The 25720-nt window shown below is 41.9% G+C and overlaps 3 protein-coding genes and 1 long non-coding RNA gene across 5 annotated transcripts; 3 read left to right on the forward strand and 1 right to left on the reverse strand.

The window, feature by feature from the left end:
* The first annotated feature begins 165 nt into the window (after window positions 1–165).
* b3galt6 (UDP-Gal:betaGal beta 1,3-galactosyltransferase polypeptide 6) lies at window positions 166–3343 on the forward strand. Its single transcript, XM_029151857.3, has 2 exons — window positions 166–441; window positions 840–3343. Exon 2 carries the CDS (start codon window positions 850–852, stop codon window positions 1861–1863), a length of 1014 nt encoding a protein of 337 aa, XP_029007690.1. The 5' UTR covers window positions 166–441; window positions 840–849; the 3' UTR covers window positions 1864–3343.
* A 1911-nt stretch (window positions 3344–5254) lies between these two features.
* Window positions 5255–7132, reverse strand: LOC129604147 (uncharacterized). The gene is made up of 2 exons (XR_008694810.1): window positions 6414–7132; window positions 5255–6093 (listed from the first exon to the last, which is right to left on the reverse strand). It is a non-coding gene; the product is annotated as an uncharacterized LOC129604147 (long non-coding RNA).
* An 86-nt stretch (window positions 7133–7218) lies between these two features.
* On the forward strand, window positions 7219–9777 carry tmem167b (transmembrane protein 167B). Its single transcript, XM_029151266.3, has 3 exons — window positions 7219–7377; window positions 8307–8438; window positions 9132–9777. The coding sequence occupies exons 1-3, from the start codon at window positions 7368–7370 to the stop codon at window positions 9212–9214; spliced, it is 225 nt and encodes a 74-aa protein (XP_029007099.1). The 5' UTR covers window positions 7219–7367; the 3' UTR covers window positions 9215–9777.
* Window positions 9778–10594: 817 nt separating this feature from the next.
* mapk14b (mitogen-activated protein kinase 14b) lies at window positions 10595–24838 on the forward strand. 2 transcript variants are annotated; one of them, XM_029151264.3, is made up of 12 exons: window positions 10595–11098; window positions 15775–15904; window positions 18091–18149; window positions 18804–18915; window positions 19066–19095; window positions 19230–19277; window positions 19369–19483; window positions 20070–20141; window positions 21275–21354; window positions 22212–22290; window positions 22646–22819; window positions 22923–24838. In XM_029151264.3, exons 1-12 carry the CDS (start codon window positions 10980–10982, stop codon window positions 22988–22990), a joined length of 1086 nt encoding a protein of 361 aa, XP_029007097.1. In that variant the 5' UTR covers window positions 10595–10979; the 3' UTR covers window positions 22991–24838. The 2 variants fall into 2 exon arrangements, with proteins under 2 accessions (XP_029007097.1, XP_029007096.1); XM_029151263.2 differs by lacking the exon at window positions 21275–21354 and adding an exon at window positions 21796–21875 and having other exon boundaries at window positions 10600–11098.
* The last annotated feature ends 882 nt before the right edge of the window (window positions 24839–25720 follow it).

Raw genomic sequence — 25720 nt, forward strand, 5'->3', positions numbered from 1 at the left:
ATAGATCATTGACTTGAAGAGGATATCTACAATTCAAATTTGTCTCTTCACAAATAGAAAGCTAGACATTTTAATGACATTTTAACTCACAGCGAATTTTCAGTACAAATTGTATGTTTTATTGTCAAAATTATATACCAAACACGTCACTTCCGGATCCTTACCGACTCACTTCAACGTTACAGAGACAAAAAATGCCCACAGCTGTGCTTGGTTCGGTTCTCTGAGCCTGCGACTGAAGCTGTTTACTGTGACCTGGCCGCTCGACGACGAACCCACTGACGCTCCGTCTCCTGCTCAGATCAACATGAGCGGCACCAGTGCGTTTGCGTGCGGTGGAGTGAGTTTAGCCGTGTTTTAGGTCTGCGAAGCTGCTGTGGCCTCTGTGCGCCTCTCACCAACGCCACGGCTAAGCTAGCTGCTAGCTGTCATTTAGTGGAGGTAACCAACAAGTCTTGTGTTTGGCTATGTGCTGTTTATAACAGTGATGTTACATGTGTATTGTACAGCACCCTTAGCAGTAAGGTGATGCTACAAAGGCATGGATGTTGCTGCTGATGCGAGGTTTCGTTGAGTTTCACTTTAGCTTTTATAATTGTGGCAATGTCTAGAATTTTTTAACCGCTACCAAAAAATCAAAATGACATGTTTGTTTATCTGTAATATCTGTAAGCAGTAATTCTTTGTGTTGTGTTACAAGCAGCTTGATTTAAATGAGTCACATACAGGAGAGACACATTTGTTATCTATAAGTTAAACTTCCTCTCAACTAGTACCAGTCCTGTAATAATGCATGGAGGGAGAAGATTCATACTGATCTTCTGTGTTTTTCACTTCAGGTTCAGCACCATGAATCTGATACGTCTCGTGTGTCGCCACAAAACAGCCCTGGTCGTTGGCATTGTTTGCACCTTTGCAGTAGTTCTTGTCTTCTTGGCCAAATGCACATCAGAAACGCTCAAACAGGGTCACCAAGACCCTCCAGGCCAGGTCCGCAAAGTTTCAAAGCCTCCTCCAGATCAGTGTAATCCCTCCCTCGATGCCAAGGACACGTCCGCTTTCCTCGTGGTCCTCATCACAACCGGGCCGAAGTACACCGAGCGGAGAAGTATCATCCGCAGCACCTGGCTTGCCAAGCGGGACTCTGATGTTCTGGCCATGTTTGTGGTAGGAACTCAGGGGCTTCCAAATGAAGACCTTCAGAACCTTAAAACAGAGCACAGGCGGCACCAAGACCTGCTCTTACTGCCCGAGTTGCGTGATTCTTACGAGAACCTAACACTCAAGCTGCTGCACATGTACTCCTGGCTGGACCAGAATGTGGATTTCAAGTTTGTCCTCAAAGCCGACGATGATACATTTGCTCGCCTGGACGTACTTAAGGAGGAGCTGAAGGGGAAGGAACCCACACGATTGTACTGGGGTTTCTTCTCTGGGAGAGGCAGAGTGAAAACAGCGGGCAAGTGGAGGGAAAGCTCCTGGGAGCTCTGCGACTACTACCTCCCCTACGCACTGGGCGGTGGCTACATCCTCTCAGCTGACCTGGTGCACTACATACATATTAACACAGGTTACTTCAAGACATGGCAGAGCGAAGACGTGTCACTGGGGGCGTGGCTGGCACCAGTGGATGTCAGGCGGACACACGACCCACGCTTTGACACAGAGTATAAATCGCGTGGCTGCAACAACAAATATCTGGTCACACATAAGCAGAGTCTGGAGGACATGTTGGAGAAACATCAGACTCTGCAGCGGGATGGGAGACTGTGCAAGGAGGAAGTCAAGCTGCGGCTGTCATATGTGTACGACTGGAGCGTGCCTCCCTCTCAGTGCTGCCAAAGGAAAGATGGCATTCCTTAATTATTGTCCTTTTACACTGCTGACGTTAAAATTATGTTCTTTAATCCAAACAGGGCAACAGATACTTGATGTTATAGGGTTAGACACTGGGCTTTATCATTCAGACACTCCCTGTTATTATAGTCCCAGTTTGATTTGGATTAAAAGCCATCAAACTAAAGTCTCTTTTTTACAAGCAGTATAAATATTTCTCTCAGACTGGGTTTTCATACAGACCTCTATAAATAAGATGTCTATATAAAATACAGTCCTATAGCTCTAATTATTAGGAAAACAACTACAAATGATACCGTGTAATATTGTAGGATAACTGGCAGAGAAATATTACCTGTTAAATCAAAGGGCAGCTTCAGTATTGTGTTGTTTTGTTGTTGCTTTTTCCTTTCGGCCTTGTTATTTGGACCCATGATGAGTCAGTGTTCTTTAAACCGCCAGTTTACACTTTACCGCCTCATTTCCTCAGTGCATCTTCTTTTGTGAATTGTTTTGAACAATATGACAATGTTTTAAAGTTTATTCTATACAGATGAGATTCTTACCCTGCCACAATGTCTACATTTTTAAAACTTTATGTATTTTATTTATTATTAATTTATTCTAAGGTTAACACAACACACTGGTCCTGAGTTGAGACTGTTGCGCGCTGCATGTGTGAGTAGAGTTTGTATTTATAGACCGTTTGAGGGACTTGTGTATTTTACACACTAATGAACAAGAGTTGTTCACTTTGAAATGTAAAATTGAGATTTTTGGGTGGTCAGAGTTGCATAGAATGTGTTAGTGAAAATGTCAGAATGTGTTTTATTCAGCAGGCCTTTGTATTCCTTATGCTGGAGTCTATGATGTTATTTACTTCTCATAACTTGCTCAGTGTGTTTACTGTGCAGTTATTTGTGAATGTCTGTTTGCATATTCAGATTGAGAGACTTGACATAGACTACCAACGGGCACTTGGTCACTTTTTAATCATAAACAACAAAAGTCCAAAAATCACTGTTTGATGAGGACTTATTCCTGACGTAAGGTTTAATCAGTGTTAATTTGCTGCATAATTCCAACAGCTGTGCCCCAGAATCTGTAAATCTGTGATTTGCTTTGATTAAAGGGAACAACGCACTAGTTGGGAGAACAGTCAAGAGGTCCTACAAAAAAACACCATCCAAGTACATTTTTACCACTGCTGTTACCTTTTATGTGAATAATGACATCACAAGTACTCATTGTTGTTTCAGATTCAATGCAGACTCATTGAGTGTTTGTTTTCAGCCTCCCGACAAGTTTTATTAAACATTTTAAATGTAATCCAGGTATTTTTAGTGTCATTCTGTTTATCTGTTGTTTGAAACTGTATGTGGAATATTTTTAGGAAACTACCTACACAATTTATATATAGAAGTATAGAAGTTCTCATTCAGTCTCTTGTCAATATTATATGTACTAGTTTTCAAAGTCTTTCTTTAATAAAGTTCATTTTATACCATTGAGGGTTTAAATATGACACAAAGTGAACCACTATGTGCCCCAAATACTTGGATGTACAGCAAATAATTAATATACAACATAAACGGATAACAGCTTTACAAAATGACTTTTTAATACACCTCTGGTGCATTTTTGCATTTACAAGCATTATACAATTGTTATACAATTCAAACCAAAAAGCAGAACTACTTCCCTGTTGTCAATGTGAGGCTGCTATGACTCAGCTACCAGATTGCACATTCATCTTGACTAGTTCACTGTATTTGGGGGACTTGTCGTTCACAATGTCAAGCTTTAAAGGGAATATTTTTTTGCATTTTCAAATAATATAAAATGATCTAAAACACTGACTGATATTCAATCAGCACCCTCCTAGATGAACTGATCGTGGCAGCAGGTTTGGGTTCAGTGCTTTCTCATCCCTGTAGCAGAGTATCAACTTTCGATGAAGGGCTCTGTGTTGGTGACAAGCCAACACAGGATTTGACGGCTTTCTGGGCTTGATGAGGTCACTGCCCTCCTGTTGTTGACTCTCAGTCACCTGCTGAGGTGGGACCATCCAGCAGCAATGTTTCTCTGACACATAAACACTGTCCTTGCCCTGGTAATCTGTTCACAACAATATTTTTTTTAAGTCAGAGGATCCACTAGTGACATAATCCCAAATCACAACTGTGTGTTGGTCCACTATGGCAATGAAAACCTTAATTGTTCAATTTTAGCTCTGCTATGACAGAGCCTCATTCTGTGATACCAGAAAAAAAACATTATATAATCTTATTGTCTTATTTATTTAACATGAGAAAATACTATTGTGAAATGGGAAAGGAAAAATGTGTTGGTTGTATAGTATGTGCTTATTATTTTTATCTGCAAGTTTTAGTAACATTTTTAACATTCTCTAGTTTTGCTGGGTTTATTGTGTTGCATATAACTACAGAGACAGAAACAGAAGAACAGAAACAAACAAAAAGATTTCACGTTTTTTTAAGTGATTATTATTATGCAAGTTTCAGTGTGAACAGGGGCCCGTTTCAAGAAGGAGGTTTAACAAACTCTGAGTTAAAACGAAACTCTGAGTTGATTTACTCTGAGTTTGCAAACCTGGAGTTTTCGGTTCCAGAACAGCTAAAAAGAGTTGGTTTAAGCAACTCTGAGTTGTCTGACTCAGAGTTAAGCGCGTGCACCGCGACGATACAAAGCCCTGATCAATGGAGTGAAGATATTACGAGTCACCATGGCAACAGGACAACAAATGGATATGTTACGTCAAGCATATAGCGACTACGAGCCTATAATCCGTAGAAAAGGCAACATGGCTGCAGCGGCGAAAGAGAAAGAATAAGCTTGGAAGAAAATAGCTCCTCGAGTCAATGCGTAAGTTTACATTTTAATCATACAGCGTAACTAATTACTAAATAATTTTAGTATTGTTGTTATATTTCACTCGTAAAGTAAGGACTTTTTCACTCATCTAAGGCGTTACTTCAGTAATTGCATGAAATACCGACGTTTGTATGAATTAAAAGTGCAGTGTTATGTCTATGCATTTTTAAAATTCCTGTTGTGGTTGATGTGGGACTTGTAAAGTAATGATAATTCAATAATCCAATACGTTTTATGGAGAGCAATTATTACATTAATCTAATTAGGTTTTTAAAAGTTACCCAAAACACGTAATAACATAAGAAATTAATTTCAGTTTTCATGTACAGTAGGCGCAATCCTGCAGACATAGAAGAACGTGGCGAAAAATGAAATGTAAAAACATAATTCAAACAGGTATAAGGCACCATCATGTCATGGGTGTAGACTACCTGACTTTACAATATTTGATATATTAAATAACTAAACAGCATGCAGAGTATAGCAGTGCAGCAGCATTTTCAACATGGCTGTAATGTTTTCACACAGTTAAACATTTGACTTCTACTCAGCCAACAGAAAGAAGGCAGAGGCTAGAACAACTGGTGGAGGACCTGCACCTCGCAGGAGGAGGTCAGTCACATTTGCTGCACAGATGCACACGGTTCAGTGATGTTCAGTAAATGCCAGAGTTCAATTCTGTAAGAGTAATGAGGAACATGTCATGTCAAGATGTCATGTAACTCTAAATCTTCTGTATTTTAAGTTACCGGTTATTGAGTTGTATAAACTAAATCTCAAGGAAATGGTATACTTGTATCACAAGATTGAGAAGCCAGATCTAGAAATTGAAATTCCCAAACAAAAGCTGGAGATGAGTGTATAGTTAAAGGTGAATTGTATGAATTATTGGAAGAATCATAAAATCTAACATTTACCTTTGTATTTGTAGGAAATGAAAAAAAAAACAAATAAATTATGATTTACATCTGTTCAGTTTCTTTTATTGGTGGTGGTGGTGATGGTTGATTAAGACATTAAAGCAAATCTGTCCATCCACTCTGCAGATTACTGTAATGGAAGGAGTCTTCCTCGGGGTCTTGTATTCGTAGGGCAGGGTGTTGCTCCTCTCTAATAATTGCAATAATGTGGAGAACAACACATGTCACATTAATGTCACAGGCCTCTCAGGTGTTTCCCTGAGGTGACGTAGACACTGAAGTCGTGCTTTCAACAGGCCTATGGTCATTTCCACCCGGGCTCTTGTTCTGCAGTGCCACATTAAAGCGCTGCTGGGGGCCTGCTTCAGGTTCTGGGTCAGGCGTCAGTAGTGTGCGCCTTCATGGGTAACCCCTATCTCCAGCAGAAAGCTGTCAATCTCTCCTAGAAGAAAGTTCACATTACTTTAGTGCTGCATAGAAGTGTTCCTGTGAGTGCATGCATTGAAATAAGTCTATAGGACATACATGTACCTGTACAGTGCAGGCTGTTATTTAGGGTTGAATCACGATATATTCATGAATTCACAGCATCACATATGATCTTGGTGATGTAAACAATGTAATGTCAGTTACAGTGACCATTAGAAAGAGTAGTCAGTGTACCTGCACATTTATCAGTTTATTTCAGATCACAGCAAGATATTATTAACTGATCATCATTTTTCAGATTAGCCTCAATGAAACAAATTAATTACCACATACCTGCAATCCTGTGAAACTCCTCTTTAATGGCTTTAAGGAGTTTGTGTCAAGGAAAGCGCTTGAGGTCGAACTTTTCTACATACAGTGGCTTTACTAATGTGCTCAGCATCTCCAATGTTATAAAGAAAACTACCGTTTGCAAAAAAAACGTAACGCAACACAAAGAATCTGTTCGGATGTAAAAGCACGGCCACGATGGATGATGTGTTTGACGTATGGGTGAATAAGATTATTAATGTATGTATGGAGTCTCGATAAAAACGGTACCGCTAAAATAAATATGCACGGCGATATGACAGAAAATTAACTTGTGGCGTTAAAATCCTCTCGCGGCGTAAATTCAACGTCGTGTGAATTAATACAGCGTCCTCATCTACAGGATCCTCTAGAAACGGACATTTTGGTCTCTGCGCGAAGGAAACAGGTGAAATCTATGAATGAAATGAAAGATTAAACGAGGTATTTAAACACTGTTCACTTTAAAAAGGTGCGGAGACCGAAGGAAACTCTGGGTTTCCCAAATAAACCCTGCTCGCGACCAGATTAGGTTCACAGAGTAAGTTGCCATAGTAACTGACTCTGAGTTTCGGTTACCTCGCTTCTTGAAACGGGCTTAAATTTACCCCGCTTTACGGGTTTAAGTAACCCCGCTTTCTGAAACCGAAAAGTCTGAGTTTTCCTCATTCCGGGGTTAACAAACTCAGAGTTTCCACAAAACCACCTTCTTGAAACGGGCCCCGGGTAGAAAACCACCCGTTCATTCAGTAGATGGCAGTAATACTAGATACACGACAACAAATAAGCAGCGTAAAAGAAGAATTTAGCCAGTGAAACCGGAAATGTCAACTGAGTGACTACGAAGAAGACTGCGATCTATTTCTTTATAATGCATGATGGTTTGCTGATTTAAGACGAGAACAACTTATAGTGTCAAAACAGAAGCAATCTGCGAATATGACAAATGGTACGTTTCGTGTATTATGAAACAAACTATGAGAACAGAAAACGTTAGTTAGGCCAACTACTTCCCTAAGGCTAAAGCGGTAGCTAGCTTAGCTGTAGACGTGGCCCTCAGTAGCAATGGGAGTCTGTTAGCATTCAAATACATACATGTTTGATAGTTCTATCAGCGTTGTGTCCCGGTTTCTCACACATGCATGTTATTGGCACATTTTGCTGTATTTATTGCAGCGTTCTTCTCTTCAGACCTTGTAATGTTGGAACCTATTTTCATAAAGCTGCAGGCTAACTAGCATTGATTGGTTGTGTTATCGGTGGTTGACTAATTGTATGAACTCTATAGAGGTCCTGAGACTATAATATTAATCCTGCAGGCCATAAAAAGCTGCTTGCGTTTTTCTCCTTCCCTGGAGATTAGATTATTGTCGAGCTTTTAACTGCAAGTGTCTCTGATCTACATGTGGATTAAATTACCTATCTAATCTGATATGTAGCTGCTTGAATTAGTTTAAGTTGATAGTAGCATTGACTTAAACGTCGACGTGTATCTGTCTTGGGAAAATCAGTATGATTGTTTTATATAGTGTTATTTCAATGCTGCTCCAAGTTGGACCGATAATAGAGTGGCAGCACTTGTTTCTACATGACATAAGCGGTGCTGACTGTCTCTTTACTGTGTTGTCTTTTAAAGCCTCTATTTAGAAAATCACTGCCTTTGGTCGGGGCTGTTCAGGGTTAATATAACGTATTTACCAGACAGTGCATGGGACGACTTGTTTTTCTTGCATTCAGAGATGTTTTTGACTGCTGTTTGTGACTCATTTAATTCAACTTTTTCAAAACAGGTTTTTCTAGTTTGGGTAATATTTACTGAGACTGTATTAAGATATGCATTTACTGATATGGCGTTTTGTTTTTCCCCTTCATGTTAAGTGTACTCCTTCGACGGCATCCTGGTGTTTGGGTTGCTGTTCATCTGTACTTGTGCGTACCTCAAAAAGGTACCGCGCCTCAACAGCTGGCTGCTGTCAGAGAAAAAAGGAGTGTGGGGTGTCTTCTACAAAGGTAGATATATTATCTATTTACAGCTGAATGAGCATGTCACTAAAACTAGTTAAAACTGGCATTTATCTTCTCATTTATACTTTACATTTTTTTTCTATGTACAGTATGGTTTTGATTTACATTTCAGTTGCAGTGAATAACTGTTCTTCCAGAAAATAGTGACTACATACAATGAGTTCTTCATTGGTCTGTTTTTAAAAGCAGTCCTGCCTAGTTCTTGCGTCATAATTAGAATTATGTAGTGTTGGTTTTTGGCCTTGTTACTTGCAAACAGAATTCTCTGATTGTTTTTTTCTTTATTTTTACTTGTTGCTGCTGTTGTTATTGTGAAACACTTAACTTGTACGTCACAATTCCAATATTCAAATTCATTCCTAATCTACTATAAGAAGAAGAATGCCTGCTGTGAAAAGGCCTAAGGTTATGTTTGATACCCACCTTGCCCAGGTTTATTACTCCCTTTTACTTTATTACTCATACAGATTTAAAACAACTAAAAAAAGTGACACTCAATTTTTACAAACAGTATTTTACTTGTTACTACAGATAAGCTTTTCATCTGTATAATACCAGATATAGGAGCTTTTTCAGCTCCAATAACTGTCTTGAACAGTTTGCAATGACTACCTTGTTCTTTATATTTGTAGTTGATGTGTAATTTTTTTTAATTCCTGTTCCACCTTGTGTCCTCAGCTGCAGTAATTGGGACGCGACTCCACATTGCTGTGGCGATGTCCTGTTTGGCCATGGCTTTCTATGTGGTCTTTTTGAAATGATAGCCAACTGGACAGTAATGGTGTGGGCAGATTCGGGCTGGGAATGGACTCATTTTTGTGGTCATCTGCTTATCCTTGTTGGAAAACACTTGCGGGATTATGTGACCGATGAAGCCCCACTGCCCTATGGACCCGTGTGAAAGACTAGCCAGTGCTGCCCCCTTCTGGTGACTGGGTACATTGCTCCTTCCCTTAAAAAATGCTTGCGCACTACAGATATGAAGGGCATACTGAATCTGCTGCACCGTTACAACAGAGGAAAAAGTCTTTGATCACATGGTATCATTCTGTACTTGGGTAACACTGTTTTTTGTCTCCATCAACACCCATAATGGTTTATATTGAATGATACAAGGTCAATGGGCCATGTGTTTATTATACATTCTAGTTATACACAACCTAAAATTAGCCTACCTGTATATATTTGTAAAAAAATGACTAGTAGAGATTTGCTGGGGGGTTTGTGTGATCATCTGATCAATTCAGCTTTCTCCTATTTGTTTTTCAGTATCGATCTTTCTGTGTTAGGGTTGAAGGAAAGATAAAGAAATCTAATATATGAACCGTTGTCTTGTGTACATATTTTTTTTATGCAGTATCCTACTTTCTTTTAAGGGCAGTTGGCCATCTGCTATTAATTCTAGGTTTGAAAGACACTATTTACTATATTTACACTAACATCTAATGAGATGTAGATGTTTTGAATTGTTACACACATGGATAGTAATGACTTCAAAATATAGATCTCAGTTTTGTGGAAAAACTAGATGTTTTCAAAACTTGCGTGTAGAGTTAAATCTAATGCCAAACGGATTGTCTTTGATGCCATTATAATACTGTTACTGTTCATTTTTACCACCTTCTTTTTATTATTAAAATATTCTTAATGTACCTGGTAGAAGGTAATTCAATGTTTGACATTCTTTAGGAGAACATACCAAAAACGAAAAAAAATCATGCACATCAAATCAAATGCAATACAAATATGAGATAACTGTGTTGGCCCTAACACAGCTACACTGCAGTTAGGTGCAGATGTATAAGATTTCAAACTGCCACTTGGGGATAAATAAAGTTATTTGAAGTGAATTTACTTTTATCTCACCAATAAATTATTTGTGTTTAGACCATTTTCAGTATGTATTCAAGTTTCTTAACAAGCCAAAGAGCAGTGGATTACCTGCCAGGAGGTGGGTGAAAAAACTATCAGAGCCAACAAGGGCTGCAACCACACTTTAAGTGGTGGTGTTATTACTCACTTAGATCACTTTAAGGGAGTTTCCCTGGTTTAATAAGAGCAGAAACGGGACATCCCCTGGTTTCCCAAAGGCAGGCGAAATCTCGCGAGAAGACAGGTGGTACCGTGCACACCGTGACGGAGCGACGTGCGCGCTCACGTCCCTGCGCGCTTCGCGAAGCGAGAACAGAAGAGGGCGAAAAATCCAGCGAAAGCGAGTCCAGACCGAGCTTCCTGACCCGAGCGTGGCTTGTTGAGGAAGTTGCCTCCAAGCGCACCGACTTGCACGCGAAGCGGGAGGGGGGGATTTTTTTTGCCTGCACAACTGCACGGGATTCCTACGAGCGAGCGGCCGCACTTGTGCGCACGTCGGGGAGGTCTCCGTTGCGAGTTTTAGCCGGGGAGCAGCGGTGAACGCACCACGTCGTGCCGCTCGTGGAGGAGAGGCGAGCGGCGCAGAGCAGCGCAGCGAGGGGAGAAGTTTCCGCTGGCGTGTGTTGTCACTGCGGGGCTGCGAAATCCGCAGGAATGTCGCACAAGGAAAGACCCACGTTCTACCGACAGGAGCTCAACAAAACCGTGTGGGAGGTCCCGGAGCGGTACCAGAACTTATCCCCAGTCGGCTCCGGTGCCTACGGATCCGTGTGGTAAGCAGTTGTTGCAGAGTACGTTACACGGCGCGGTTGCACAACACCCGAGCGGGCTCCCACCACCCACCGAGGCCCCGGACGAGCTCCGGACGAGCTCCGGACGAGCTCCGGACGAGCTCCGTCCTCGCGGGCTGCTTATCTCCCCGCAAAGGCTGCCGCCGGCACCAGGGCGAAAGTCTACTTTTGCTCTGTGCGCACATTCTCGTAGCTCTGGCGGAACATCGTGCCCGCTTCGGGCATCTTCGCGTTTTTTCGGCGGGTGGGGATTATTGTTTTTGAGTGCGCTCGGTGCCTCGCGGCGACGAACTCTCGGCTCACGAACACCTGTACGTATTACCAGTTTGCATTGGACGTGCTGGTTGATCGAGGGTGAAGGCGAACTCTTTCCCCCAGTGGGAGATCCGCCCAGAAGCTGCTTTTTCTGAAGTCATGCACCAGTGTCGCCTTAAGCCCCAACAGTGTCATGCCCGTGCTTGCATCATTGCCTCCTCATCGGATATTATCCGTGCTCACGATGCAGTTAAGGTTAACACAGACCCAGGAAAACAGCCGCCTTCCTCCCGGAGAATAGCATTACACTCCTGCAACACAAACTAGTGCTTAACACATCCGCAAATTGCATTCATTATGCATTTTCCAGATGGGTGCAGACTACCAGGAGGTCACGTGGTTTTTTAGAAAGTACCCCCCCCTCGTTGAATAGTGGGAGCTTTCTATAGGAGCCCATCCAACGACGACGATGACTCTAGAATGATGTCACCCTTTCTCCCGTAGTGCTACACCCATGACTCACAGTCCCGAGGTTAGGTAGTGGCCTCGGCATCTTACCGTAGTCACAAGTTTACTCTGTGTTCGATGCACGGGGCGCGCGCCCGTTTGGGTCCGTCTGCGGTAAACAATGGGAGAACCGTGACCTAATTCACCGTTTCAGATGTGCTGTCCTTAGTTGTCTTGAGTCCCTGTGACGTCACGCCCAAAGAATGCCTAAAATGAACTCGGGTCCCTCTCCTCTCACACGGATTATTCTGAAAGCCTGCTACAATATTCTTTGTCACCTGCAGCTACTTTGTCGTGGCCTTTTGAGGGAATTCCTCCGGGCATTCCTCTGTATTTTCACAATATGAGTAAGCGTTTTAGCTTCTCGAGACCTTTGGCTCTCCGTAAATTCTGCGTGTTTATTGAAGCCCCTCAGAAGGGGTTTGTAACGTATAAATAACCTCCCGACACCTACTCCAGCGTGTCAGCGTTGTGGCTCTGCTGGACACCGTTTCAGTCAGCCTGTAGCTGCTGACACGTTCTCAGTTCAAGTTCTCTCCATCTTTTGAATATGGACAGCATGTACTTTGAGTATGTCAACATTTTCTGTGTCTGTGTCAAGTCTGACTGTAGTTTTACTTCTTAAAACTGTCAAAGGGAATCTACTACCTGTGTATAAGTAATTGTGTGTGTGTGTGTGTGTGTGTGTGTGTGTGTGTGTGTGTGTGTGTGTGTGTGTGTGTGTGTGTGTGTGGAAAGTGAAAGCTGCTGGCTGTGCTCGGTGAACAGTATTTTGAGCGGCTCTTGATTTGTCGTTTTGGTTTCTGTGCTGAGCAGAAATGAGCATGTTCCCATCCGGCCCACCAGGTGTGGGATGCATATAAACCCAATGAGTTTCTACTTGGTAGCAGTTTAGCAAACCTATAGCATCTCATAATTTCATTATTAAATCCTCCCCCACCCTTTTAAAACGAATAGGTGTTGCTCAATCATAATGGTATCATTATTGTAATTGCACTTTGAATGTTCCTGCATTCTCTTGTACACATCTACTTATTTGTTGATGCAGGGGTTGCCAGCGTTACCCAGCCACAGGTTAAGGAACGCGTCCTGCCAAGTCTTTCTCTGTACTCACATTTGTCATTACATTAATTGTTGAGCTCTTGTCAGTTTGTGCAGAAGTTCACCAGTTTCAGAACCCAGAGGCACGTGTGTTCTTAGCATTATCTTTCCCGGTTTGGTGCCTTCAGGTTTGTTCAGCTGTTACAATATGTTGCTTCCAAAAACATCACGTTGCTGATTAAGAAATTATTTTATGAGGTTAACCTGCTGTTAAGATACAGTACTATGTAAAGCTCTGGGTGATGCATTCTGTCCTCAGAGAACTGTGCAATGGCTTCTCAGTCCTCTAAACAAACACAAGGCTTAAGCTTAACACCGGCAATTTTATGTGACTTTGTCTTCAGCGTTTAATTGCATGAGGGAACGCGTCTGTGATGTCAGCAAGGTCAAAGCCGGTCATTTTGGATCAGCATTAAGAGCCTCACAGCGTCTCTGTGATTGCAAACCTACATGACTGGTCTCATGAGATCCTGCTGTAGCATGTTGATTGCGTTGAGCTAATTAAACGCCCATAGCGTATACTTGTGTGTTGAGAATTATGATAAGCTGGGATGTCACCAGCCAACGTTGCAAAAGGTTTAGCAGCCTTTAACTTTGAGAAAACATCAGCCGTAGAGCTGTGCAACGGGCAGGTCGCCTCCAGGATGAGTGGCCGTAGCTAATGGATGACTGTAGGCTGTAAATGTATCAGGTGGGCACAGACGAGATAAACGGTATTTAATGTGATTTGTCAAAGTGGCCACGCTCATTTTACAGATGACACACAAATTGCATTTGCTCACAATGAAGCATCAAATCGTATCATGTGTCAAGACTTCATAGTGCATCATCGTATCCTCGTCGGATTCTGGGAAAAAGATGCAGACTGTATGAATGCACACAATCATTTCTTACTGAAATCTCCTGGAGCCTGCCACAGGCCTGGATAAGGCTTCCTTCTCCAAGAGGAGTTGGGTAATTGGTGACAGCTCAATGCGAGAGCCTCCACCCTTCTCTTTAATCTCCGGCAAATGTCAGTTCTGAATGGATGGACAGTTTATGCAGTCATCCCAACAAGTCACTGATGGTGCGCATTCGAGCTCAGTTACTCAACACGCTGCTGACGATGACTACTTCCCTGTGATGTCTGCCTCATAATGCTGCACATTTTACAACCCACAGCTTTATGGTCATGTGTTATTGCACTTCCATTTATTACACACTAATTGGGTGGTGTACGCTTGGAGCTGTTTTGTTTGTCTTGCATATTAGCAGCAGTTTTAAAAACTCTGTGTGCCTTTGCTTTATCGTTTAGCTTCAGCATATGCACGCGCTTTGTTTACCGAGTTTGGGTTTTCCCTCAAGTGACACGTACAATAAGCTGGGATCATAGAGTAGACTGGGAGTGGACGTAATCATGGATTTACTTGAGGGAAAAAATGCACAGCTTAGCTCAATGTTTGTAAAATGGACGTGTGGCTCACGACTGTAACTTTTATTAATGCCACCTTTGGCATCACTTGTTAAAGAGCATGGGTTTCTCGGGCAGATGTAATTAAAAGGTCAACAGTTCAAATCTCTTGATCAGTTTGAGACACGGGTCCAGAGGAAATGACTTTTATCTCGTCCTGTAATAAGGGGTGTTGACACAGCTTGGAAGCCAGCTCCTAACTGAAAGGACACAGTGTGTGGTGAGACTGGGTCACTAGTTCAGGTACTTTCATTAGCTTTCTTCTTTGCATGAAGGAGTTTTACATCCTGTCCACCTAGTTTGTTTATGAAACAGTGTGTGAAGTCGAAACACCCAGGCAAAAACACCAATTTAAAAGTTTTTACCAGCCATACTCGCTGGGCAAACAGCAATAAATTGTGCACGTTTATTATGTTCGAATGGTTTTAAAGCAGTGTAAGTGTTTGACTTGGAAGGAATGTGGTTTGTGTTGCCCCACAGTACAGGAAATGCAGCAACGTTACACGTCTTACAGTGGGAAGTCCTCTCCGTCTCGCTCCTTCTGCCACCGGCTGTGGGCAAGTGTTGATTTTTAAGGTGTATAAGGTTTGAGTTTTCTTGTATATTGGCAGGCGACACTTACTTTCTATTCTTGGAGTACATCTACACCTTTAAGAAGCAGTGCTCACTTGATGCAACATTCCTTCTCAGCTTTTATGTGGCATGTTCTTTTGTCTGTGTTCTTGCTGCCACACCTCGTCTTTTTTTTTTTTTTTTATTTGTCCTTTTTCCTCTGGCTTCAGCTGCACAATGGCAGCGAGGTATTTTGTTGCATTATTACAGTGAAATGAGCAAAACAATGAACGAGGGCCTAAATAGGAACCGAGTGGGCCAAACCCTGCACGCTCATGTGGACGTGAATTAACTTCAGTGTTTTGCACATTAAATTGGGATAAAAGCAGGTATTGTGATAGTTCTTGTTTGTTCATGTCTGAGAACATGGTTAGAGGTCCTTAGTTACAGTTAATAATAATGTTACCAGTCACCCTCGAACGAGTCAAGAATTCAAAGTCATTTTAAAATTGCTGTAAGGAAATGAGTTGCTAGTGGCAGGTGGGTCACGTGTATGACGCTGAGGTTGGCCATGTTTTTTTCACACAGCTTTATCTACATAGTGAAATAAGAAGTAAAACCAAGCTGTGTGAAAAGCAGTTTATATTGTGGTTACTGGCATATGTCTCCCTACGCTGGGTGGAGAAGTATCTCATCATCCAAGGGGAATGTTTCAGGTTTTGATTTGACTATTGTTACGCACTGATGTAATTGACTGTTTAGTTAACTGGTCTTAAACTCTCTTCCCTTTCAGTTCAGCATACGACGTGAAGACAGGCCTGAAGGTAGCGGTGAAGAAGCTGTCAAGGCCTTTCCAGTCCATCATCCATGCAAAGAGGACCTACAGAGAGCTGCGGCTGCTCAAGCACATGAAGCACGAGAACGTAAGTGGGTCGTGGGGCAGCTCATCCCATCGCCACCTTAAAAACTTCACTGCAAATCTATGGCCAGCTCTACTTTGTATGAAGAAACCCATGTGACACATAGAATTGGAGAACTAAAACTAGAAGTTGAAACTTGCAAGACGTAAAATTTTTGCAAGAAATGTTCTTTTCGCATGAGCTCATTTTTGCGAGAAATCCCCTTTTTTGATGAAGCTGTCATGTGAACTGGCCTGTGTTTGATACATTCATGATCATCTACAGTTCCTCTGATCGCTATCCAACCGTCAGGTGTACATGCCCATGAAGTTTACACCAGAGGACAGGTACATGACCCAGCACCTCACTCCAGCTGGTTCTAAAAGTCCTGCCCACGCAGCAACAGCAGGAGCTGGACACTTAAGGTGGATGTATGCAATGCCAGAAACATGTTGGTATTATTGGCGAAGCGAGGCGGTGTGCAACCTCAGTAAGCAGTGAGTCACCAGCACGTTTGGAACTGCAGCCGCCGGCGGCGAGGTCTCCTTTCATCTTATTTTGTTGCTGCAGCAATTTTGATTCATGCCGTTTTAGATTTGTAAGTGGCTTTTAGTTCAGTCGCTGCTTTGGTTTTGTATTTTTGTGCGTGTGTGGTGCAGGTACGACGCACAGAGACACTCGCCCACATACAAAACACAAACAAAGTCCCCGGTTTGTGTGCGATATCGCTGCATCCAGCTAACACACTGACCAAATAGAGAGCGGCTTCATGGTGTTATGCAATAACAGTGGTTATGGATTCTCAACCTTAGGAGCATGTGATGTGTGTGTGTGTGCGCTGTGTGGGTGTAAGTCAACTAGTAAATGATGTGCGTGAGTAAGAGTAGGAGCTTCTGTTGGTGTTGGGGGATTTGCTCAATTTACCGTCTGTTGCTGCTCTTGGGTAAAAATGTGTGTTATGAAAGCGCTCTGCTTTCCCCGAATCAGCAGCCTGCAGGTGCTGTGAGGAGAATAATAGAACAGCTAATTTTATATTCAATCAACTTGATAAATGGCCAATGTGTTTTCCTAAAGAACAAACAGGAAGTTTGCATAAAAAACACACGACTTTGCCAAATCATGTTGAAAACGATCCAGGCGTCCTTATGTTATGAACAAGTTCCATGTGAACTGTTGCACCTTGTTCCAAATCATAATTTAAACAAGCTGTGGTTCAGGTTCACGTTCACTCTGCTTTAGAGCTCACACATCATAACTTTTCCTGTATCCTGTTTCATGCACAAGTCAACTTTCTGCAATAGCAGCTTGGGTCCTCCAGTTCCATGTTGCACTGGTGCTGCTGGTATTAATACGAGAAGCAGGTTTTACATGGGATTAATCTGGATTATACAGAACCCATGACTGGTCTGGTCTAAAGAATCGATTTAAAACTGCCCGGTGCCATAAAATAAGGATGCCTCGCTCTTTGTGAAAAATAGATTATATTCTCATGAATGAGACGTGTGTTTCTCTCCATCACTGGATATTGCAGACTTGCAGATTTGCAGACACCTCTTTGTTTCATGCCTCTCTCTTCCTAAACAATGTTTAGATCATAATAAGTGCTTTAATCCCTATCACTGCTTTACATAGAGAGGGGTTCTGTGTTTTGCTCACGCTGTTGCCAGGATACTCCCCGGGTTTTGAGTTTGGAAAGCTTGAGTGGACCAATTGGCTGCGAGTCGGGATCGCAGCCCACCAATCGGCTGTGGGTTTGTTCCCTGTGTGGGTGGCCTGCTACAGTGTTTTTCTCTCTGCAGGTGGTGGGGGCAGGGTGGCACTCGGTGGGCCTGCGTGCATATGTACAGTGCATGCGTGACTGTATATATACTGTAAATACATGCCAATTGTTCACATGGAGACTCAGCGTGAGCACACGTCTGGTGCTCGTCGACTCAGACCGACTTTAGCAGATGGTGTCTAATCCTTACTTTTTTAAAATGATCTCTGCTTTTATGTAATTAAATCACTTTGGTTTTCCTCATGCTCCGTTTTGGTTACCGAAGGTACATCACATAAAACGTGGGTCCTCGAAAGGCAGAGATTGTCTGATTTGTTGACCACAATCAAATAAAGAAGCAGGTTTTCATATTTAGTTATTAGGTGTAAAACGCATAGATAGATGGGGAATATGTCACATTCTGACACAGACTCTCTTCTTTTCCCTCCAGGTGATCGGCCTATTAGATGTTTTCACACCAGCAACAAGCTTAAAGGAGTTCAATGATGTGTAAGTTATCTCATTACTCTTTCACTTAGGTCATTGAGTTTTCGCTCTGTAGCTGTCTCCCAGGTGACCTTTTTTATTTTAGCCCATCTATCTGCCCCGCTCCTTTTTCAGCTTTTATAGTGCTGGTTTCCCTTGTGCTAACACAATAAAAGTCTTTACGTCAGCAAGCGATGGCAGGAGCAACACAGTTTAATGAAACTAGACTTGACACACTCATCATAATTCTCCCAGTGATCATTTTATGAATGGCTGGCATGTGTTGGGTTGTACCAAGGTGAATGTTAGGTGAACACATGCACTATATACATCACAGCTGGTCTCCATGGCAACGGCCATCTGGCAGTCTCCGAGGGGACCGCGTGTGTGTCTGTACATGCACCAAGCACTCACTCTCAGTGTCCTTGAATTCTCCACATGGTGTGACATCACCAGTGTATTGGAGTCATTTCACATTTGTGTGTAAGTTTAATTATAAACTAAGGCCATTACATAGAATGTTAATGTAGACAGCTTACACATTAAATCAAACTTTACATCGATATTGCAGCAGGTAATGAAAGTTATTTTATTAGAGTTGGTAAGAGAGACAGTAAATCTGCAGAGGGGGCGTGCTGGCATTTGGGGACCATCTGATTAGTGATTTATGAATTGCAGGTACCTGGTGACCCATTTAATGGGAGCAGACCTCAACAACATTGTGAAATGCCAGAAGCTGACTGATGACCATGTCCAGTTCCTCATTTATCAGATCCTCAGAGGCTTAAAGGTTGGTGAAGCTTCCAGTGTAAAAACATTCGTTTCCCCAGATAGAATGTGCTTTAAAGCCTGCATACTCTTTTAAAAGCACCGTTAGACGTTATGATGACATTTGTGTTTTGTTCGAATGTAATCGTTGTGTAATGCTTTTTCTACACAGTACATCCATTCTGCAGACATCATCCACAGAGTAAGTGATGACTCTGATGCATGTGCTTCAATCGTTTTTTTTTTTATTTTATTTTTTTTACCCAATGCTGAATATAACCTCTTGAATCAGTTGTATTGGGTAAGTGATGTGCATAACAACCTCTCTCTCCTCAGGACCTGAAACCCAGTAATCTGGCTGTGAACGAAGACTGTGAGCTCAAGGTGAGGACATGGATATTATCTCTAATAATATTTATTGTTTTTTCAGTTGTCTAATACTCATGTGCTTCTTTGTTTACGCACACGCTCCCAGATCCTGGACTTTGGTTTGGCCCGGCACACAGATGATGAAATGACAGGCTACGTAGCCACGCGGTGGTACCGGGCCCCAGAGATCATGCTCAACTGGATGCACTACAACATGACGGGTAAACGCGAACATTCATTCATAACGTTTTGAGCCAGAGACCACTCCACTCCAGCATAATTGAAACAGTTTGCTGACATCAGTTTGTTTAGCCCTGAAGTCGTTTCACAAAATTCACCTTTCAATTTCACAAAAGGCCTGAACAGTAATAAAAAAACAACATTGTGCTGTTGCTGTTTGCAGTGTACATTGTTGGTTTAAATAGAGAAAATCAATTTGTTTCTATAGTATTCTGTTCTATTTCCTGACACTAATTTATGACATAAGAAAAGCTGATGGTTGATTTAGAGAAACTAGAGCAGCTTTGAGCGCTTTGGTGGATTCTGGATGATGTCAGTTTGCAGCACTAACCAAACGCACACAAACCCACCAGACTGAATGGGTTTTGATTCTGCTTCTGCTCCTCACCAGTCCTACATGCTGATTATAAAGTAATGTAAGATTCTTTCACTACAGTAGCTGTGTTTAGGCCACATGAAGCAGTTCTGTGTGCAGCTTGTTGAAAGAGACAAGCTTGTGTCTGTGGAATGAAATGAATGAACACGTCTTACTTTAAAGTATTTACTATGCTGACCTTTTTTCTGTAGTGGATATCTGGTCAGTGGGCTGCATCATGGCTGAGCTACTCACTGGACGGACGCTCTTCCCTGGCACAGACCGTATCCTTTCACCTTTTTGGGCGGGGGTCAGCTTGTCTTAAACTATTTTATTTTGTACACTTGGTGACTGGATTTCTGCATTACACTGAGGCTGTCATACAGGCTGTTTGCTTTTAAAAACCACAGGGTTTAAAAGACAAACCCTTAACCTATTTCAGGCTTACTCGAAGGCTAAATATTGAATTTTGTGAGGTGCGTGCGTGCGTGCGTGCGTGCGTGCGTGCGTGCGTGCGTGCGTGCGTGCGTGCGTGCGTGCGTGCGTGCGTGCGTGCGTGCGTGCGTGCGTGCGTGCGTGCGTGCGTGCGTGCGTGCGTGCGTATGTGATAGGAGTTAGACGTCCCTGTGGTCTATGAGTCATGGCTGCTCACTGTTGTCTCCTCTGCTTCTCCACAATACAGTTTTCCCTTCCTGTTTTCTTTCTACAAAGCTTCCCATAGATGTTTTGGAACCAAACCACCTAGGAAGACACTCTAGTCAGGACAGACGTCTTCAGGGTCAGAAGTAGATAAACACACACACCGTGCTGTGCCGTGCCGGGGTCATGGTAATGGAGATTGAAAGCACGAGCTGGCTGTTGCATAATGTGTTTGTGTTCCTTGCTCCAAAGGATCAATCGCCACATCCACTCTGGATGCTGTGTTTGAATGCGTGCACTCCCACTTAATCTCTGTTCAGAGCGCGACGGTGGCGCTATCCACCTGCGAAGCTTAGCTGGACGTGCAGTGATCTTTCATTCTCACTTTACCTGTGAATGAAAGGTGATCGCTGCACATGTGTTTGGAGGTGCGTGGGAGGACATCCGGCAGAGCAAGAGGTGCAACATGATATCTGGTATCTAATGAAGGTCTTGCACAATTTATTGTTATTGCAGGTACAGCGCGCAGGGGCTCATTTTACCCCTGCCTTTTGTTTGACCTGTAGGTGATCAACGCTGAAAAAATGTGCCGAGATTTTTGTTTCTTTTGCAAATACTTTCTTGTTCTGAATGCCCTTCAGCCTTTAGCGTGCTCTCGGCCTTGTTCGTGAAGTGTTTCACTTAAAAAGCTGAGAACTATTTCAATAATCCCTAATAATTCATAGTTTTATTGTGAACAACCCCAACCCTCGTGTTTTCCTTCATGTGAGCGTGGTAGACATTGATCAGTTGAAGCTTATAATGATGCTCGTCGGAACTCCAGGGCCTGAGCTCTTGATGAAAATCTCTTCGGAGTCTGTGAGTGTCAAGTACCATCGCAGTTTTGTTGCACTGCTCTTCTTGCCTGTGTTTGTTTTCGTGATGCTCTGGCGAGATTTGACAGTCTGCTACTTGAGATTGCTACTAGTTTTAACCTGCTCCTGTTTTGCGCTGAATTAGTGTGTTTATTACCACAACCCCCTCCTACAATCTCATTAATATTTTCACAACCACAACAGTAGAAGGCTCTTTGTGCTGCTCCTGGTCACAGTTTCCATAAATCTCTGGTTTTAGGCTATAGTCAGGTGAGGTTTGATATATTTCAAAGCTCAGGAATGTTTCCCCCCTCTTTCGTCTTCGTCATCCTCACCCTGTGTGCACACTCCCCTTTCCCCTGGCCTACACAAACTGTCTTAACCTCCTGTGCTCTTTGTCATGCTGTTCTCCCTGTTATGACACCCCTTGACTCAGAGGTTGTAGATATAAACCAGCTGCAGCAGATAATGCGCCTGACGGGGACGCCCCCAGCCTCACTCATAAGCAGGATGCCCAGCCATGAGGTGAGCCGCGTGTCCTCTGCCTTCCCACATGCCCCAGCTGAGCTGCAGCCGTCCACGGGCTCTACCAGTCTTATGTTATAGACTGGTTCGTGGCAGTCTGTTTTTGCATTTTACCATTTGCTCTCACTAATACACCTTTTTCTGTCTGCCTCGCTGTGCTTGTTACAGCACGTGCCAGAGTGCTTTGCCAGTGCAGCCACTGTTTTCTGAACTGATAATACATCTTGATTCTGAAAAATACACTCACTAAAGTGCTCAAAGCATGTCTTGGTGTATATTGATTTCAAGCACCAGGCAAATGTTAGAAATTTTAATTTCTTGAAAATCTTTTTACAGGCAAGGAACTACATCAACTCACTTCCCCACATGCCCAAGAGGAACTTTGCAGATGTTTTTATTGGTGCCAACCCTCTTGGTAAGTTCTTCTTTCACAGTTGGATATTTCATCTACTATCCCTGGCTCACGGGGGTCCTCTAGTGGTAGACAACTTTTAAGAACATTTCTTAGTTATGCCTAATTATTTCAGTGAATGTCATCCTGCATTATCAGCACCCATGTGAAAGACATCCCATTGCCTACTTTCAATTCAGCTAAATTTTAATATTTATATTGATGTTCAATAATAACTGAGCAGTGATGAGAGTAGTTTCAGATTTCAAAATTAGTGTATGAATATGGACAAGATGGGTACAAACAATCTTGTATAGTAGTATTTTGGATATTTTTTTCTCATACTCACATTTTCCATCTCATTGCTGCTGTGTTTAAGCTGTAGACTTGCTGGAGAAAATGCTGGTGTTGGACACAGACAAGCGAATCACAGCGTCTGAGGCCCTGGCCCACTCGTACTTCGCCCAGTACCATGATCCAGATGACGAGCCTGAAGCAGAACCATATGACCAGAGCTTCGAAAGCCGTGAGCTGGAAATTGAAGAATGGAAAAGTAATTTGGCTTTGTGTAGATAACTTAATTTGTTAGGAAGGATACGTGTACGAGTTATGCGTTTGTAAATAATAATTGTCCTCTAAATTTTTTTTTTTCTCAGGCTTAACTTACGATGAGGTACTCAGCTTTGTGCCCCCGTCATTCGATGGAGATGAAATGGAATCCTGAGAAGTACCTTGTTGTCCAGAAACACTCTTTAAAGACTATCAGTCTGATGTGACTACCGACCATTTACTTACACACATGCACAACCATGACATTCAAGTGCCTGGCATCATTTACATGTGGGCAACACTGGGATATCAGGGATAAAACCCATCACCAATATTGCTGTTTTTGTTACCTTGCATCCCAACCTGCTGAGGCAGACTTTAATTGTCCTTCTATTTTTATAGAGCCATTTATATTTTGCCCCATCGATTCCCAAAAAGTATAAAGTACACAAGTGTATTTCAGCCAGTTATAGAAAATGAACTGCTGATGATAGGTATTTTATAAAGTTGTTGTTCTGCTCTAAACTATACGCAGAAAGTTGAATTTGGGAAAGGTTTTGAAACCATAAATGTGTCGCAACTTTCATGTTTTCTCCAGCATTCTCATATTTATATAAGCCATCATATGCACATATGATGGCAAACAGTATTTGTATGGAAGTACTCCTGACAAAACCCTACAATGTGTGTCATAATTTGCTGAGCTGCACCTCAGATATAATCCAGGATGAATTTTATTAAGCGTTTAGCCTGAAACAGCATATAAAAAGACACAGTATATAATTTATTTCATGTATAGGAAAAACTAAAATATGTAGAATATTGACCAAGTTGGAAATTCTAAGTCATAATTCTTCTTGGATTTGAACGCTTCCAGCGTCCTATTTTATCACTTTGGTAATGTACTTGTTTTATGTTTTCATTTCGCCTGTTTTTCCACCTTCTGTCTTCTGGCCCTTCTTTTGCTTCAGAAGAATGTTTTTGCTAAGTCTACACTGCTTCAGCTTGATGAAGCCACTTTTAGCTGATTAGTTTATTGAAATTTGATGTTTTCTTCACAACATCAACTGACAGTGTAATTTAATCATATTGCATTTATACAACACAGTACTATTATTGTTTATTGAATGTTGGGGCACCAGTTTGCTCTGTATTTATGATCTTTTGTTATGTTGTTTGTATATCAATGTGAAAGATATTTGTCAGAATTTATTGTTTCTTTTATTTTGTTATTTATGGAAAGCTTACTGTACCAGAAACCAAAAGTCACATCTTGTGTCATTGGAATCTTAGTGACTGCAGTTGTAGCTTATCTATTGTAGCATTTGCTACTACTTTGCCCTGTATACTAGATTGGTGGACTTGCTCATTCACAGAGTTTACTCACTAAAGTGTATTTATCTTTTATTCCCCAAGGTATTTCCTTCAAATGTGATCATATTTTCATAGCAGAAACCATCCAGAAATCCATAGTGTATATATAGGAAACACCAACAAACCACTAAATCTGTAAACATTTAACATTTAGGAAAAATGATTTGCAAACAGTTTTAGAAATTGGACTATATTTTCCCATCTAGACCCACAGTTGCTCTGGCTAGTGACAACCAAACTATTAATGACTTCACACTGTCCTGTTCCACAGCTTATTTTCCTTTTTAGGTTTTTTCAAAAGTATTGTGTTAATTCAAAATCTTTTTGTGTTGTTCTGTGAATCTGTACAATGTATTGTTTTTATGAGCACAACTAGAAGCATATTTGTCAGTCATTGAATAATTTAGTTGGGCAAGTTATGGGAAGGTGTGCACGTTTACTCATTGGATACAGAGGGGTGACCCTGTTTTTCATTAAAGTGTCCAAGATATTCATATCATCCATATCACTAGCTTGGTTATTGGTTATGCCTTTTCCTTATGTATGTCCACGTGTTTTTAAAATGTTTATCACATGTACCAAGACAACAGGCCGTGCCACCTGTAAATACCACCATTAGAAAATAAAGGCTACTATTTTTCAAACCTGATTGACCGTACATTGGTTGTCAGTGTGCCACCACTGGGGGGCAGTATATAACTATTAGATCAAAACATGCAGTAATACAAATGAGAGTTCAGTCACAAATGGTGATTAAGGTTAATGAAAATGTCAGGCAAACAAGAAACTATATTTTTTTACATGCAGACAGGCAATAAAGTCAGAAAGTCAACAATATGTGTTATTACATTATGGTAACAGTCTGTAACTGAAAGGGCTGATCAGAGATGACCCTGCATCGTGAAGGGGGTCGTAGTTGTTTTCCAGCATGGATGTTCACTTGTTGACTGTCCTGTGCTTCCCACTGTCTCAATTTAATAGACATCTCCAGGACTGAGCGGCCCTTCCTGGTCACCAATACCAGAATCATGGTTACCAGCTGTCAGGTGATTATGTGATCAATGAAGTTTCTTCTGCACCCACCATCACTCCTAAGCAGTTTGGGTTGCTCTTGTGGACACGTTTTTGCATCAATACAATACAAAAACTTAAATCTATTTTTTTATTTATAATCTGAACCACTTGGTGGCTCCTGGAGCCTATCATAGCTGTTATGTGGCCAGGAGTCCAGGTACACTCATCACAGGGCCACATGTTCATGCACACACCCATTCACACTCCCACAGACAATGTAGACCAGACTATAGCTCTGGAAGAAACCAGAGTAACAGAGACAGGAAGAACCTGACTGACCCCAGGAATCAAACCTAGGTAGTGAGGCGACAGCATTAGCCAAAATGTATTTATTTAATTAAAGATGATGTCTGTTTATTATTAAAGGAATCAAGTAAAAGAAGAAATACGTTCTTTTCTGTTGAGTCAGTAAATGCTGCATCTGCAGCAACTTATATAGAATATGGTGGTTAATGAT

Source organism: Betta splendens, chromosome 5 (assembly GCF_900634795.4).
Source record: "Betta splendens chromosome 5, fBetSpl5.4, whole genome shotgun sequence".
In the NCBI taxonomy this organism is placed as follows: domain Eukaryota; kingdom Metazoa; phylum Chordata; class Actinopteri; order Anabantiformes; family Osphronemidae; genus Betta; species Betta splendens.